We start from the raw sequence: 18,749 nt of genomic DNA on the forward strand, positions 1-18,749 counted from the left end.
ATAGCTGTTTCTTGATAATTAGAAAAAGCTTTCTTTTCACCATTGTAAACCAGATAAGATAAATTAGAACAATACCATATATTGGTCTTGAATGTTTGTGAAAAAGCTTTTTCTTGTACTTCACTACTTGAAAGACAATTTCTTGCTCAAAAAACCTTGCTAAATTTACTAAAATTAGGTTATCGTTGTATTTTCTTCAAAAGTATGTTATAATTAAAAGCGATTTTTTTTATATGTAGAAGAACTCAAAGAAAAAAATAGAAGACAGAAGAAATAGTTTCACTTTTTGCTGAAACTTCAGCAGAGAAATGCATTTTAATTAATGTCCAATCAGAAAAAAAAGGTTTTTATTGAATGGAGTTCGAAGTTTTGGAGGATCCTAACAATTGAATCTTATTAGCATATATAGCTGGGTTGCAAAAGTCTTCTACAGCTTTGCCTTATCTCTACACATATAGTATTTGTTTTGAATTTATATCGAAATATCATTTCACAAAGGGTTTTCCCTAAGTTATTTGATTGAGAAGAAAATTTGAATATGATGCCAACTCCAAAATAACACTTAAGTGAGGTAAAGATTAGATAAATATACGTGTACTTTATAAAATATCTAAACAAGTAATCCGTGACGAATGCTTTCAAACAACACCAGAAAAGCACAAGAAATAAGAGTTCTACGATAAAACCCACGTCTATTTTATTCTGCTTCACCGGGTTCAAAATACCGTATTTTACGTGTAACATTGTAGATCATGTCATCGGTTTCTCTGAGTGAGTCTCTTTATGTATATATAAATGTATATACATAATTACCAATACAGTTTTTATAATTTAATGTAATGTAATGCAGGTACAGAGGAAACAACTGAAAGTTGAAATCCAGTCAGGAGTTTTTAATATCACTTTGGATAATTTGTAGTTGTTTATGGATAAATCTTAAACACTTAAGAAAGAGATAATATAATATTTAATTAAATTTTCTAAACGAATTATAAAAAAAATTAAAACAACTTCCCTAAATATCAATATATGATACTCAAACATATTACGTGCAACCACATATAACTGTATAAGGAGAAATATACGCGAATGCAATTGTATATACAGTTTTGTTTTAGCAACAAGGTGCTTTGACAAGAAAGCATATACTGAATTCTTTAAAACTGTGAAAAGGAACTGTCTTTAATTCTGTAAAGTAAGAAAGAAGTAACTGTCTATTTATTTGAAGGCATGTTTGTGTTTTCTTTATAATATCATAAGTGTATATATTTTTTTCGGATGAAGTATCAAAAGACAAAAGTGCTTGGCAAATCTACGTTCTGATTAGAATGTCTGGAAACTTATAAATCTGCCAACACACAAAGCAGTTGAATTTAGGTTGGTATGAAGTAAACACACATTTCAATGATCGGGCTGGTTGAGCAGCATATGATAAAATTTAGAATGCTGAAGGTTCTCGTCGATCATCTGGTCACGTAGTTGATCAGTGAAAGAGATAAAAGTAAATTCCACAACAAAGATGCTCTTGTTTGGACTCCATTTAACGGTGCACTATTCCCATCATGTTGCATTGCTGCTGGGTTTTCTCCTAAAAGTAAAACACAAGAAAAAATGTAGAAAACCCAGGAAAAGGAAAAACAAAGACATTTCAAAAACCGAAAAACAGTTTTTACCCCGTTTAACATTCCAACTCTTCTAAAAACATATACGATTACGTTACTTAGTTTCTTCCTAACTGGCAGTTTGTTATCAGGACGTATTACCTATAATCAATAGAAAAAGAGGCTTATGAAGGGGTACATTGTATATATTTATTATTAATGAGCGTTTTGTACAAATTGAGTGTATTACCATTAATGTATTTTTTTATAAATTAAAAGTTGGAAATTGATGGTGATGGGAAATCCCTAAACTATTACAGGGCAGACTCCACAATACACCTTTACTAAGAATTGTTGATAAAGAGTTGGTTGTTTCAGAATATTTGATGTGTATAGTACTTGCTTGTACATTCATGCTTTTTAAAAAACACAGTTTAAAAAAACATAACTTCATTTATTTATCTACCTTCATGTCATTCGCAAAAATAAACAAATAAAAAAAGAGAAGAAACTGCTGTTATTTTATTGCGTTTGATCAAGAAGTTAGCTGAAATTATAGGAGCAGAACACGCTGAATGATTATATAGGTGTTAAAGATCTGTTATGACTATTATTAGAATGTTTAGATTCGGAAAAAACTCCATTGCTGCTACCAAATAACTTTCGAGCGCCCTTTTATATATTAATATTTGAAACGCATTTGTAGGAAAAATGGCATTATTCAATGGCAAATTTCAGAAAAGCTTAAACTTTATTGGCGAAAACGGAGAGAAAATGGCATATCTCTTCTTGTAATACCAATTCTATGAGTATCAATTTGTGGACAAAATTGTTGCAGATAAAAATTGTTTCAATAGTCACGTTACGAGTTCATTTCATTCATTAACTTAAATACCCGTTTTTTTGATTTTCTAGCATACCTCAGTCAAATCGCGACTAACGATTATTTAAAGTAGATCTGTAACATTTGGCAAATATCGACTAAAATGTCTTTGGAAAATATAAAGGAAAATAATCATCCGTTCAGGCAGAATATTAATGATGAGTAAACTGGAATGGACGACAACTACCTGTTGACCAAAACTGTATTTCCAATTTATAGGCATATAATGAAGGAAGTTTCAGTGGTCTTGTCGAAATGCTAAAATATAAAGGTTATTTTATATGTATTTCAAGACTTGTGGTCAGATATGCTGCTAAGTTCAGTTCTCTTCCCGCTCACCTAGCGTAGTGTATTTTACAACATGTAGAACTTAAATATAGTTCTAACGAGGTCTAGAAAACCAACTACTTACATTTTTCCATCTCTATGTGTATAAAATTAATCTTGCCATAACAAACATAATTACTATCATCAGATAAGTATCTATGAAGAAATGATACACTTTTGAGCGGCCTAATATAAAATATTATTTATAAAATAAAATATTATTTTGTATTTGAAATCTATATAGGGAATTAAGATAAACCATACACTTACCATTTGATATGACAACGGAGACACTTGTGGGTCCAGCATTTGAGGGTCCACAAGTATAATTGCCGCTTTCCGCTTCTCCAATATCTCTGATATACAGTTTACTAATGACTGTCTTAGCTGCTGCCTTTTCAACAGAAATGTCTCCTCTTGTAGAGTCGTAATTGATCATCCGATTATTGTGGTACCAGAAGACGAATTTTGGAGGATCTGAGCTATTGCTGATCACACAAGTTAGCTCGATTGAGCTGCCCTTCTCCACTATGATTTTCGGACCACCACTGATAGTAGCTTCTGCCACTGAAAACATAATGAGTTAGCATATGTAACTGCATGATGAAATCATACATAAATGGCATGATATTATACGTTAGACACCGTAAGAATTTGTATAGTGCAAGAATAATATATATATATATATATTCGATGTTATTTTATTGTTTTGCACCTTTGCTATTTTCAAAACCCATAAAGTTCATAAATCATACTGATCTAAAGTAGATATTTTCAGTCATGCTGCTGCTAATAAGATATAGAGATGTGTGTTTGTGTAAAGGCACGCCGTCCTTCGAAACTAGAATATATCTGAAGAAGTCGTCGGGGTTTCAAAGGATGACACAACTAGCAAGATAGATTCCATAATCAACTAACCTACTGATTTTAAGATGCATTAAGTCTTATTTTTCACTCCACTGGCTATACATTAAAGAATCTGACAGGACTAGTGAGCTACTTTTATTGACTTGAAAAGCTCAGAATATTTTTTTTTATTTTGCAATTAGAAATGCCATGAGTTATTATAAGCCCTGAATGGCTAGGTGGTTAGGGCGCTCGACTCGCAATCTGAGGGTCGCGAGTTCGAATCCCCATCCCACCAAACATGCTCGCCCTTTCAGCCGTGGGGGCGTTATAATGTGACAGTCAATCCCACTATTCGTTGATAAAAGAGTAGCCCAAGAGTTGGCGGTGGGTGGTGATTACTAGCTGCCTTCCCTCTAGTCTTACACTGCTAAATTAAGGACCATTAGCGCAGATAGCCCTCGTGTAGCTTTGCGCGAAATCCATAACAAACAAACAGTTATTATAAATTGTGAAATGTAAATACATTTTGAAAAAAAAAACGTATTTTTGTTGTCAGTTTAATTTAATATATTTGTTTATTTATCTTAATAAATGTTTTACTTCTTAATTTATTGGTTTTTGTTAGTTAATCTTTTTATAATTAGTGTGATCATTAGAAATTGTTATAGTTCGCATTCTGTTATTTTAACTCCTTCTAACGGGCATACTTGTGGAATTTATAATTAAAAACATCTAGTGTATCTGGTTAAAAATATGATTTTAAGAAGGGCTGCAAGCAGAAAATTTAGACGTAGTTTGGTATCTGTTAGTTTAATATTTGAAGCTTATCTTCTAGCTACTTACTGAACAATTTCATTTCTGTATAAAAGTATATTATAACTCTAAATCTTTCATTCTTATAATTTCTGCAATATGTAGTCAATAGGGCATGATTCTAGCCAGTGGTTTTCATAAAAAAAACACATTAGTTAATATAATAACTAAACTGGATCTCAAAGCTATGCCATCATCTTGATAATATAAGTCACGGTCGGTTTAACAGAACATTAGTGGTATGTTTGTGTATAACGATTCAATATCTAACGGTAACTTATATAATCAGGTTGGTGGTATAGCTATTGGTTCCCATTATTCCCTATATTCAATACCCCCAGTGGCACAGCGGTATGTCTGCGGACTTACAACGCTAAAATTCGGGTTTCGATACCCGTGGTGGATAGAGCACAGTTTGCCGATTGTATTGCTTTGTGCTTAATTACAAACAAACAAACAAACTATATATTCACCAATGTGGTTTTGTGCTTTTTTTTACGAAAACACTTTGGCTAAAAGTATGCCCTTGTTGAACTTAAACTTATATAGTATAGACGTTTTACGGAGGACACTTTTTGCGGTAGTAAAACACGGAGATCACGTAGAGAAATATCATAACCACTGTTTCGAATTGCCATTTGTGGAACTTTCATCGGAGTTCTTCAGTTGAAATATAAAACATCTAAAGTCATCACTCTGCCTAAGACTACGTTTATTCCAAATAACAGTATTTTCAACTGTCCTATACAAGTCACATCAGTTTTCATCGAAATTTTCCTCGCTGTGAGATGGTGGTAAAATACACGAAACTTGCAACTTCTGAAGTCTTTTATTACATCTTACCAATTGCAGACCGAAAAAAATGAAGTGCATTACTCGCCTGGGATGACACATGTACTTTCAGATCTCTTCACGACATTTCGGGAGGTGACTGTGGAATATTCTGAAAACCTATTAAATAAGATATCAAGTATAGAGCCGCTAACTGAATGTACATCAGCATCAGAAGAAATGTGAAGGAACATACTGGTAGGTTAGAGAACAGTGACTTAAGGATAATTGTATCATTAGTTGGAATTATTAGTGTCAATTTAAAGAGTACAATAGTGTGGAATCGTAACAGGTTATAAAAAGGAATTAACAGAGTCAAATTGCGAAAAGGTCTGTAAGGATAAAGGGTTTAAAATAACTGGATCGACTAGAGTTCAGTGAAGGTAAATATACGGAGAACTCAGAAATATTACAAATATAAGTATGCGAGATGAAATATCCACAAGACTGACTTGGTAGAGGAAATAGAACCTGTAAGGTTTTAGAGTTGAGAGTAAAATTGTGATGACCTGAGAATAAATAGATGAAAACTAAAGAAAGAAACGAGGCTAAGGAGCAAAAGCTAAAAAAAAAATGAAGATTGATTTGTAAACTGAAAATCTATACATCGAAGAGAAATAGAAACAGATGGCTTTTGAAATGAAGACACTTAAAGTTACAAAAGCACAAGGTAATGGAAAAGCAGTTAATCACAAGCGCTATTACTGGACTATAATGTGTTAGATTTATAGTCCTAGATCATTGTTCCAAAGTTTGGAGATGAACATAAGTCAGAGTTCTTGTGCTAAGGTCAATCTGTGACCAACCTAAAACTGACTTTGATTATTTCCCCCTCTTTTCACCATGTAAGGCATTAACAACATTTAATAATGTTGATAAGAAAAGAAACCAATTGTTACGATAGGATAAAATCTAATATTCGGTATGTCTAAAAGCTAAAAGCAAGAGGCTTATAGTGTTATGTTCCGAATCACGCCGAAAGGGTATGAAAAAATTATATACAATAGGTAATATGCCTCAAGGATATTTATAATATAAATATTACGAAACCTGAAAATGTCGTAGAGAACATATTAAAGCTAACAAATCTAAAATAACTTGTCTGTTTGGTGCCTAATGAACTAAAGCGTGATTGGGAGTATTAACAAAACTACTAAATTAGCTATCTAGTACTTAGTGGTAGGACATATTTCGAAAACCTAACTAGGGACAGGGAAATATGCAGAATAAATCTGAAAATAGGCACCGATTTGACGGTAAGAGATTTAATAAAAACTCATGCTATAAGCCTGATAGTGCAATAAAATATTCTATGCACATAGTTACGTCACGTCACAATATTTTATAAGAAGAAATCCAACTCCTTTCGGCAAGTGGTGGCTCCAAGAACTAAATTTATTACGAAACAATGGGAGTGCATTGACTTTAGTTAAGTTTGTATTTGTGTCATGTGAGTCATTGTTTAGAAAACATGCTAATATAGTGAATTTCAAAACAAACACAAAAACTCAAGTGACCCTATGTAAGGTTTATCTTGAAACCAAATACTTTTATAACGCTGTTGTTGGTGCAATAAATAAACTAACTGTTTAATTTTTTTTTATTAGAAAATGACATAATGCAAGATACAGTTCACAATATTTGTAAAGTCAAACTAGGCTTAAGGCTACACAAGAGGAAAGAGTAAAATGCCGAGAGTTCTAAAACATTGCAGTGCAAAGTGACTCAGTTGGGAAATGAGGAGGTTAATAAACAAAAATGAATCTTGAAAAAGATACTTTGACCGTGTAAATAAGTTGTCTACGGATAAAGAAAAAGGAGAAAGGCTATTTTTTTCTCAGCTTCATTCTTTACCATGAAAATAAAAAGCTAAAAATAAAACTTTGAGTAAAAATGAATTAATCAAGTAGTTATTCCAGATGAGTGTTGAGAATCTTTACTTATTGAACGCCTAGGCAACTACTGTGATATCGTTTGGGAATAAATAAAACTCAGAAAAAAGTTAACAAGAACGTTTTATTGATGAGGCTCCTTCACGGACGTTGCAAAATATGTCATAACTCACAATTAGCAAAAGAGCAAAACTATAGTGAGCGCGTTTCTACACGTAGTTGGTTAATCTTTATAATCAGCAAAACTATAGTGAGCGCGTTTCTACACGTAGTTGGTGAATCTTTATAATCAGAGGCTGTTGACCTGGTGGATCCCTTATCTCCATCGGAAAATGATAATAGGAATATTTTAATCACATGTTACTAAACTGTATGGCATCTAGATGTTATTTCTAACTTACGGTTGAGTATATTATTGTGGCAAATACATTTATCACTATGTTCACACATATCAGTTTCTTCCCCAATAAATTTATTCCAATTTTAGTATCCAATTTCTATTTTTCTTAATGCTTGAATTATAGAAGCATACGAAAGGTAAGCACCTAAAAGCTTTCTTGTGGTCGTAAGAAGTATTGACTACTCACATGTTTTATTTATATTTTGGGATCTCTTTCGATCTTTCATGGGAGTCACTATTTTGAGTTGTTGTTTGGAAGAAACGTGAAAGGACCAAGATACTTAACCAAGCTCATGTAGAAAATTTCAAACCATTCTAATCGTTATTATAATTAACTGGAACGTAACATAGATTATGAAATATACTGATATTGAGAAATGAAAATTTGTCTGATTTTTATTCAAAATAAAAACAACACTCGTCGTTAAGAAGGTTCATAATGAAAAAAAGTTTCAAGTAGTAGATAAAGTACTAATGTTAGTGACAATTAAAACAGAGACATTAAATTTAAAATTTGAAGGACAATTTCCAGTGGTCAGAAAATATAATATAGTGGACTTGTATAGTGGGCAGGTGCCAAAAGATTGGAAGTTAGCTAATGTCACTCCTCTTTTCAAGGGAGGTAATAAAAATTGTCCCAGTAATTACAGGCCTGCTAGTCTTACATCAGTTGTGAGATAAGTTTGGAAAGTCTGATAAAAGATGATTTGCGAAGTCATTTAACAAAGTTTAGAATTTTATTGGATAGTTAATATGGTCTCACTAAGGGAAAATCTTGCCTTACAAATTGTTTGACGTTATTTGAAAAGGTTACTGCTTATGTAGATGGGTAAGGGTGTAGGTTTGGTATATCTGGATTTTCAGGGAGCATTTTAAAAGCTGTCGCATACAAGGATTGTCAAAAGTTTATTTCTATAGATGAGGGGGGATAAATTAGCTAATTGGATAGAAGAGTGGCTGGATGGAAGAAAGCAGAGGTTTCAAAGCGGATTAATGTCAAAGTATTAGGGCCTTTGCTCTTTTTTGAGTTGTATCAATGACATAGATGAAGAATTGTCAAAAACTTACTTAAATTTGCTGAGGATATGGTATTGGGTGTTGCTAGCTGTAAAGAGGATGCTGCTGTTTTACAAAAGGATTTCGATCATTTACTGACTTGGACAAATGAATTGCAGATGGGTTTTAATTTTAATAAATACAATATACTGCATGTGTGTTATCATAATTTGAATTATAAGTATAATTTGAATAACCTTAATAGTTTCGTGAAAGAAAGGGATCTTGTTATAATGGTTGATCAGTCTCTTAATCCATCCAAACACTGTGCTGTTACTAGTGGTAGGGCAAATAGAATTTTAGATTGTATCTACACAAATATTGAATAAAAGTCTAAAGAGGTTATAATTTCATTGTATAGGTCACTGATTAGACCACATATGGAGTTTTGTGTTCCAGGGTTTATTTCCATAGAAACGATATTGGGTTGTTGGAAAGGGTTCAGAGGAGGGTTACTAGATATGAGGGGAGATTAAGATCTCTGAAAGTTTTTGTCTTGAGTTTGAGGAGCTCTGCTTGAAGTGCTTAAGATTGTAAAGGGAATTGATAGTGTTGATGTATCATCTTTTTTACATACTTAACGGCGAGAATAATAGGAATAGGGAACACAAATATATATTTTGGCAAGGTAGGAGTCATCTTCAGCTAAGATATTTTTACTTTTATAACAGGATAGTTGGCCTCCGGAATAGGTTGGCTTTGGATATTGTAGAGGCAGTTAAATTTAAGTGAGTTTAAGAGAAAGCTTGATAACCATATGAATGATAAGGGCTGGCTTTGAGGTTTTTTTAATGTATTTATTTATTTAATGGTTTTAGTTTAGTTTAGAGGATGGGACAGCCGAGATGGACCAGTAGGTCCCTTGTCGTCCCTAAACATTATTTTGTCATATATTATGTTATGGAAGCGCATGATGTAGATCTTGAATGTTGTTCTTGGAAAAAAAAAGAAAGTCAGTTAGTGAGCAGAACGAATGTAGCAACGTAACATATGCTATGATAGCTTCTTTTCTCTTTCAGATTCTTAATTGGTATCGAAATCAGAAAAAAATTCTGCGCAAGTTTTTTGTTTATTCTAGATACAATTAATGTTGCGTATTATCTACCATTTCTCACTGTTTCCAGACACGTTTTATACATTCAAATTTTCGGGAGACGAAGTACTCCATGGAGCAATAATAGTAGCTTGTTACAAAATATTGTCACCATATGCATAACATTCCTACAAATGTCAATTCCATATTCCACCACAAGGGATCATTCCAAATAGTATAATGTTGATTGTCTTCTTTTTTATGACAAATTACAGATTTGTAATATATTATCATTAACATGGCGTATATGAAATAACATTTCTCTATTGTTTCTGTTGGATAACATGACAAAGATTACTCACAGTCGTTGGAAATAAAATACCACCCCATTTTTGTTTGTTCTGTGAAATGATAGACTATTTTATGCTTTTAATGACAGTCATCTTTTACCTTCGCCTAAGTTAAAGTAACTGTCACTGTAATGCTAACATTTTTCTACTATAAATTGTAACTACATGATGAATGATACAATATATAAAGTTAAGATGGAGAAGACGACATCTTGAGTTAGCTATGACAACCTTTAAATTGGAAAATCGAGAAGTCCTTGTCCTTAGATTTTTCAGATGTAGTAATAAAATATATCCATAAGATTTTATTCTAGAAAAACTCTTTATTTACTATCTTCCACAGATCCAGTTTAATAAATAAATTGCAATTAAGTGTTACAAATGGGTAACAGTAATTTATCTTCATATCCAGTTAAATTGTATTTTAAGCGTCAAAAACCATTTTATGTAAACTGACATAAAAAATCACCTACTCTGTTTTCACCTCCAATATAAACATCCTCAAACATAAGCCATCATTGCTATTTGATGAAACTTCATGAACTTTTGAAATATTTTTTCTTACAATGTGTTATAGTATTTACTGATGGTATACTAATGGTTTACATTGTTCAACTTGCCGTAAACACTGTGAAATAAAGATTACAGTTACTGTTTTAGAACTTATCATTCAAGGTCAGCTGTGAATATTTTTGTAAATGCACAATGCCATTGAATTTATTTACTAATACTTCTGTGGCCGAAATCAATGGACAAAAACAGGTTGACAATTTTTTAAACACATTTTGTTATAACAGATACATTAAATTTCTCTGGGATTTGCGTTGCTGAAAACACATTTACACATTGTAAGTTACATATAAATATAAATTATAAATTTAAAATTATTAATGAATTATAAATTAAAAAATATAAATAAAAGTTACTTTACTGGTACCACTTCAATCGTATTTTATCTATTAAAAGTTTAAATCCTATATTGTGATTGAATGTATATTCTGCTTACCAGTTTATAACAAATATAAAGTACTTACTACATGGTTTAATCAGTATACATATACAAATCTTATGTGATGTGTGTTCTGCTTATCAGTCGATAATCGACAAAAAGTACATAGATAAGTAGATATGTGTTAGGCTACGTGACTGTTAACTTGGGCCTCTCTGAGAGAGAAAACCGAGTAGACAGACAGAAAAACAGGCTGGCAAAGTAAAGGTAAGATGTGTCCTGGCCATCAGAAGAGCAAGAATTAAAGTCATCGACTAAGCAATAACAAACAAACGCGCCTGAATAGGGCCTGGTAGTGATCTATAAATCCAAATTCCATATCTGGGATCTACATATCCAGTACCTTGAAATTAGGTGTGGGAGTAATGGGAGTGGCCCAAGAAAACCCGCACATGTTAGCACTTCTAGGTTGAAATAAGTCTTGCAACACCTTACAACAGAAATGGCATGAACACATTCATTCCAGGCTATCCAGAAGAACAGTGAATAGGAGACTGACCAAATAAGATTAATTTGCAAGAAGGGCTAGTTACAAACCGCTATTAACCAGAATTTATCACCATCGCCGCGTTACTTAGGCAAAACGGCATGCCAATTTACAGTTAGGAAAATGGCGACATGCCATCTTTTCAGATGAGTCTTCTTCCAGCTTGAAAGCTGATGGTAGGATTTGTGTTCGTCGCTTGTCTGGAAAGAAAGATGAGAGAAGACTGTCTTTCCCATAGGGAAAACACAGGAGGTTGAGCAACTATACATCATGGTGGAAAAACTGCTCTTCATATCTTCCAGAGAAACGTCAATGCATCACATGGAGACGATATTTCTAACATATGTCAAGGCAAGATTTGGCAATAACTTTGTGTTCCAGGATGTTAAAACTACTGCCCACAGTATGCGTATTGTACAGGAGTATCTCGACCAGGAGGACGTTACATAATTGCCATGGCTATCAAAGTCTCCAGATTCCAATCCCATTGAGAACTGTTGGACAGAATTGAGGTAGAAAATCGCTAACCACGACCATAATCAAGCTTCTGGTGCTTAGTTACAGCGCCTTCTAGTGACAATTGGGATGAAATCACGGTGGATTACATCAATAACCGACATCATCGACAGCATGCCATGTCGCCTTGCGGAGGTTATTACAGTACGAGAAGGACCAACCAAGTACTGATAAGATCTGATATAAGGTTACAGACCTTATCTATAATAATTTGATGTTATATTTTGTCATTATATATGTTTTGGTGAGGACTTGTTGCGATATATGGAATGCTGAATTACACATCTTCCTACATCTTCTACTCTAATAAATCTTTCATGATGCTCATAGAACCTGTCTCATTATACAAATTACATATGTAGATGTTTAATATAACATGCATTTCTCAGTTGGACAGTGCTAAGTGCATTTGTATTCCAGCTTAATAATAATGAACTTATTTGTTACAAAATATTCAAATATTTTAGCCAAGACTGTACATATGCACATATGGAGTAGAGGTGCTTGAACCCACAACGTCCTATATTCTATTACCTGTCACTGTCTGCGACCAGTTGTGGGACAGATAGTTACTTCTCGATATAAAATAAGTTATTATTGATGTTGTTGTTGTTGTTTGTTATTAAGCACAAAGCTACACAAAGGGCTATATGTGCTCTGCAAACCACGGGTATCGAAACCCGCATACATACCGCTGTCGCACTGGGGGGGGGGGGCTATAAAATAAGAAATAAAAAAGTACAGAATAAGAAAATAAGAACTATATTTCTCTTCGGTACAGTTCGATATTTATCAATATTTACTCTCCAAACGCTATCTGAAGTAGACCTTTTCAGTGTTAATACTTTGCACTCTACAACAAAAATTAATAAGTATATTCAAATTTATAGTATTTTACGCCCTTGTATTACCTCCCTCTCACTGAGGAGAGTTATTAGAAAAAAGTAGCTTTTTTTTACAAGAAAATTACCCTTTAAAGTTTTGTGAGGACAACTTTACCCATATTTTTATGTTCAGTGAACATTTTTTGTCTGTAAATAGTTTCATTTTATTCTATTTCCGTATATATTTTATTGCTCTTCAGTATTACAGGTCTAATTTCTCACTGAGTGATTTTGAAAGAGTTCTGGAGAGACGACGTATCCTCAACGTTTTCTGTGACATTTATATTCGTAAATTTTATACAACTTTAATGTATTATTATACTGATTTTGGCGTAATTTTGGTTTACTTATAATTTAGTTCACCTTCTAATTATTTCTTTAATTTAAGTTTTTTAGAAGTGAAAAAACAACAACAGTATATATGTATATATATATATATATTTGTTTATACACATAGATAACGGTATGTACACATATATATGAATGGATCAAAATATATAGACAATCCTATGTTGATATGTGTTTAGCTCACTAGTTTATAGCTTACAAACAGAATATGTATTTATATCTACATGGATGGATCAAGATACATAGAAAATCCTATGTTGATATGTTAGGATCTCGCAGAACCGTACATGTAGGAAAGTGGCCTTTCCTTTCTCTGTGAAAGATGAGCCGTAATAGTTACGATGTGATGCATACAAACGGACAACTCCCTCTAGAATTCAATGGAGATGTCCTTGTGGGAACTGCTGCAAGGTATCGATTTTTCTCATTGTTTCTTATGAACAAACCGATAACTATTTTCACATAAGTACCTTATATAATTTTTAACTTTCATGTGATTCTAGAAATAAATACTTGAACGACACTGAAATGTATAAATCATAAAGTTATTAATTGTAGAAATCTCTACTGACGTTTTCTCAGCCTTTGCCAATATCTTAATATTTTCAATACTGAAAAATGTTGTTGTGGCAAATAATAATCATTATAAGAAACCAAAACATATAATTTAATATTTTTGTAGCTCAAACGAGTGACGTTTAAAGAACGAAAAAGATAATAAATCTTCATATCTAGAAATCTCATTTTCTTTCATTATTGTATATTATTCAATATAGTGACAGATACCACCTGGGAAAATTGAAAGTCCATAGTCGTTAGAGTTCGGAATTTACTGAATTACGTGGTCCGTAAGAGTCAAGTTTGAGGAAAAGACGAAGTCCCTGTACCTGCAGGACGTATTTCCAATTATTCGACGAATGAAGTTATGACTACCATGACCTATTTCTAAGACAGGATATACCATAATCTCTGAACATTTAATTCAGGATTAATTGTTATATAAAACAGCTTGTAAGAGTTTTACACTGCTATACAGGAATAATAAGCAAAGTTTAAGAAATCACTAAACAAAAATATGAAACATTATCAAATATGAAGTCAAACTTAGAGTGTGTGTGGGTGTTGTTGCATAGCAAAGTCAAATCTGGCTATCTGCTGTGTCCACCGAGGGGAATCGAACTCTTTATTTTAGCTTTGTAAATCTATAGACTTACCGCTGTCCTACTGGAGTACATGTGGTCAAAATGGACGATCATTCTCACAAAAAAGAACTTGTAAAACGTCTGCCTAACTAACCATTACTACTTTTATTTTTTGAATTGAATTCACATACATTCTTTCCAGATCATATTAGATATTTGCGCCTGTAATTTTTACATTTTCCCTGACAATATTTGTAAAGTTTTTCTTAACATTTTCGAAACAGCTCAAGAAAGAATTTTTTGTAAAGTTTAACGTGTTTTTGCATTTGAACCTTGGAAAAAATATTTAATTATTAGAGAAAAAATGGGTGTATTATATTATGTTTCAAAAAATCGTTACACTAAAGGTTTATGAAGGTTTTTTCTACAATACAATGCACATATAATACAATGAACTCTGAAATAACTAACTTACAGAAATGTTTGTGAATGTTTTAATGGTAGATTAGTTAAATTCTTTAATAATCATCCTTAATAATCATCCAAATGTATTAAACTCATTTGTTGATAGTGCTGTAATTTTATCAACTTGAAAGGAGCAAAGTAAATGATGTATGTGTAACATCTGTTATAAAAATAACGTCACTGAATGATAACCAAATTGGGTTATATCATTTATAACAGTTTGGCTGTTCTAAAGTGCTCTTACATAAACCTAATTGCTTATAATTACTTTCAGGAAATTATAATAAATACAACATCCTACAGAAAAGATAGTCAATGATTATACGATTACATTATCAATAGTTTTCTCTTCGAATTTGATAATAACTTAATACTAGGTTTAACATTCTTTCTCACTTGCTAACATTTTATTTTTTATGCTAGAAATATCGAAATTATAGTTCACACTTCAAATGTCCCAAATTTTAAGCCATTATAATTTATAAGCGATATATTAAAGTTGTCTGAATTAAATATTTTACTTAATTTATTGAGCAACGTAAAAATTACAATGCCATGGTATTTTATGAAAAATTCCGTACTATTCAAAGATACAAGTCTCGATTAGCATTAAACGAATTAACAATTGTACTGTTGTAACTGAAGGGTTTTACACCTGTTTACCAACTGGTGACTCAGCGGTAAGTTTGAGAGCTTATAACGCTAAATTCTGGTTTCCATACTCAGGGTGGACAGATCACATAGAGCCTATTGTGTACCCTTGTGCCAACAAACAAATAAACAAGGCATCTGTTTGTTTTTAATGTTTCTTTAGTTACAGCTTAACAGTCCTATAGGTTTTCAAAGTACAAACTTCGTACTTCTAACTGTTCAATTTTAATGCTAATTTATTAAGAGAAATGACAAATATCCATGATTACTCACGACATAAAAAGACAGTATCATAATGTATCGTATTAGACCAGTAAACATTAATGTAATATAATTTTTATCAATCTTTAAGTGTGGTAATATCATACTAATTACCCAAAACAAGTTACCAAGCTACGTAGCTTACAATATTAGCCCTAGTCTATATATATAAAGCACAAAAATCGGTGTGTCTGTCCGTTATCTAACTACTACTAGGTCGCTGGGACAATCTCAAACAAACTTTTTGGGGATGATAGTTTGGAACAAGAGGCATGTTAATGAGAGTTTAAACCTCTACACCCTCATTATTGCTGTTATTGAGCATTAATTATCTTTGACGTAAGTTAACATTAATTTAAGTTTTCTCTAACACAACATACACACAGTGTGTGGGGGCACACAAACGTCTTATATATCTCAGAGAGTGTAATAGTACTCTGTACGGAGGAATGCAATCGATAAAATGGCCACTCCTATTATACATAAACTCAGGTGAAGTTTCTACGACAAAAGCTATCATAAGACTGAAATAATGAACCGTTTTTGAGTTATACCAACATCCTACTTTTACCAGTGACCTTTCACCTTCGACCTTTGAAGATACTTCTGCGACCAATGATCGTCTATTAATTAATCACGTGAAACACTGTGAAAGGCCATTAAGAGGTGGGTGTTGAAAGCGGATAAAAGAAAGCACCCCTATCGCCACCACTTTATCCGCTACCTCTTCCTACAAAGTCACCCTGACCATCGCACAATGTATACAATATTTTGGGTATACATATTGAGTTCTTAAGGCTTATACAAAACTTTTGGTGAGGTAATAATGAATACTGTAATAATATGTTATGTTGTAAATAAATTGTGTGATAGTTAGGATTTGTGTTTTATTTGTCATAGCATCCACCCACACCTTTTTTTTAAAGTTCATAACCCCGACAAAAGACGGGTACCTCAGCTTGTATCAGCTTGTGCAGTTTGAACATAATATAATATAGAAAAACAATGTTTCAATTTAGCATTTAAGATTGAGAAACGTACATTTGTTTGAAAAATCTAGGAAACTGTAAAAGATCCTTCCGACTTTAAAAAACACCCAGCCATCATTTTTCACATCTCTAGAGTGTCTTACGACAAATGATTTAAATACAGTTTCTACAAAAAGGACGACTATTAATATTGTTAATATTTTTTATAATATATATATATATTTGTACCTGACAAAGTTTCCATTGAAAACATTTATTTTACTGAATATTTCCAATAGTATTATATTTCAAGCATTGTTTTGTATCTCATGGTGTAAAATGCCCTGTTTGTATATACAATATCTCAACATGAGGAGTTTAAAACGATAGATGAATTTTGAAATGAATCTATCTAAGCAAAACGCATTTTCAGGCAATTAAGTGTTTTTGTTCACAAGGCAACTTTCAGAAATTTACACTTTGCACATTAAAGTGAAAGTTTCATGTGTTCAGTTCTATGTATCTATATGCAAGCTATTGCATAATAAATATCAAACAATTTTAACTTGTTTTTATTACAAACTTGTATTATAAAGATTGGTTTTACATTGGTAGCTTAAAATTTGTATTTAGGACTAGTCTAAAATCTGCTAAGCTGGCCGAATCTTGTGATATGTTATGGGGTTTTTGACCGAGAATATCGTTAACAGCAAGGGTACCCACTTGATGAAACAATTCGTTTTAATATATTTAAATATATACATATTTTAATCATAAACGTATTTTAATTAGCTGTACTGATGGCCATGCTGAGTTTTCCTTTCGCTCTAGGTACATTGCTTTATCTGATCGGAAGTTATCATTAATTTATAATATTTTAAAGAAAATACAGTTTGCCCTGAAATAAAGAATAGCCCTATTTTGCATGAAGTGGATAAACCATTGTTCAATATTATGTATATTTCAACACTCGCGCCTATGTTCTAGACTTGTTTTCAAACTAACCTTTCTAAAGAGAGGGAAACTATTAACCGCAAGACTTCTTCAGTGCTATTGGACTGTCCAAAGTGCTATTGGACTGTCCAAGTTTGAATATGTTCAACGAATAACAATTGAAATCCAAGAATTTTCTGGTCAGATAAGATAGAAACTTTTACAGATGATCTCCGGATGTCACCAAAAGAATAAGCTTTATATAATGATATCAAATAAAAATCAGAAATAAGCCGGTTCTTTTTTTTCTATATATATGATACTTCTAGCTTAAGTGATAGGCTTCACAACTATATTCTTAAGTTGTTGATGGTAGAGAATAGTAATCGTGCTTTCACCGTACCACTGAAAAATTCTTATAAGTATTAAAAGCAATTGTAAATTCTATAAAATCCAGAAATGGTACTTAGATAACTGGACTAGATATAATGTTTAAGAAAAGCAAATTAGTTTTCAAACAGTTAGTTTAATTCAATTCGTAAAGAAGGTAAATATTTAAAACTAGATTTTATTGTATCACTGTTGCATTGTCTAGTAATCAAAATCAAACTAAGTCCAACTAAATTGATTTCAAGTTATAAGAAATATCCGATTTAGGATCCCTAAATGTGATTAAATATTTATTTGGCTTCTTAGGACTATAGTAAAGTAGAAAATCGGATAGAGAATTCTACATTTGTAGGTTTCTTTAGCTAATGTTTGTTTGTTTGAAGTTAAGCACAAAGCTGCACAATGGGCTATCTGTGCTCTGCCCACCACGGGTATCGAAACTCGATTTCTAGTGTTGTAAGTCCGCAGACATACCGCTGTGCCACTGGGGGGCCTTTAGCTAATGAGTTCAGACATTAAACTAAAAAATTATTTGAGCAGTAAACTGTGACAGAGAAAAATAATCTTGAAATTCTAATGTAATTAATTCTTAGCTGAAAATTCGTAGTAAAGTAAATAAAAGAAATTGATGAAAAATTTGAAAGCAAACTTTAAATTTCC

General features: G+C 32.3%; 1 protein-coding gene across 2 annotated transcripts in view; it reads right to left on the bottom strand.

Moving 5' to 3' along the window:
• Positions 1–227: 227 nt before the first annotated feature.
• Positions 228–18,749, bottom strand: part of LOC106456928 (zwei Ig domain protein zig-8-like) — a 101,392-nt gene continuing 82,870 nt past the window's right edge. For both annotated transcript variants that reach the window (XM_022382885.1, XM_022382880.1), the window contains exons 4-5: positions 3,082–3,378; positions 228–1,588 (exon numbers count right to left, since the gene is read on the bottom strand). In XM_022382885.1, the coding sequence (XP_022238593.1) occupies positions 1,464–1,588; positions 3,082–3,378 (422 nt within the window). In that variant the 3' untranslated portion in view covers positions 228–1,463. The remainder of the gene's footprint in view (positions 1,589–3,081; positions 3,379–18,749) is intronic.

Source organism: Limulus polyphemus, unplaced genomic scaffold (genome assembly GCF_000517525.1).
Source record: "Limulus polyphemus unplaced genomic scaffold, Limulus_polyphemus-2.1.2 Scaffold13, whole genome shotgun sequence".
NCBI lineage: Eukaryota > Metazoa > Arthropoda > Merostomata > Xiphosura > Limulidae > Limulus > Limulus polyphemus.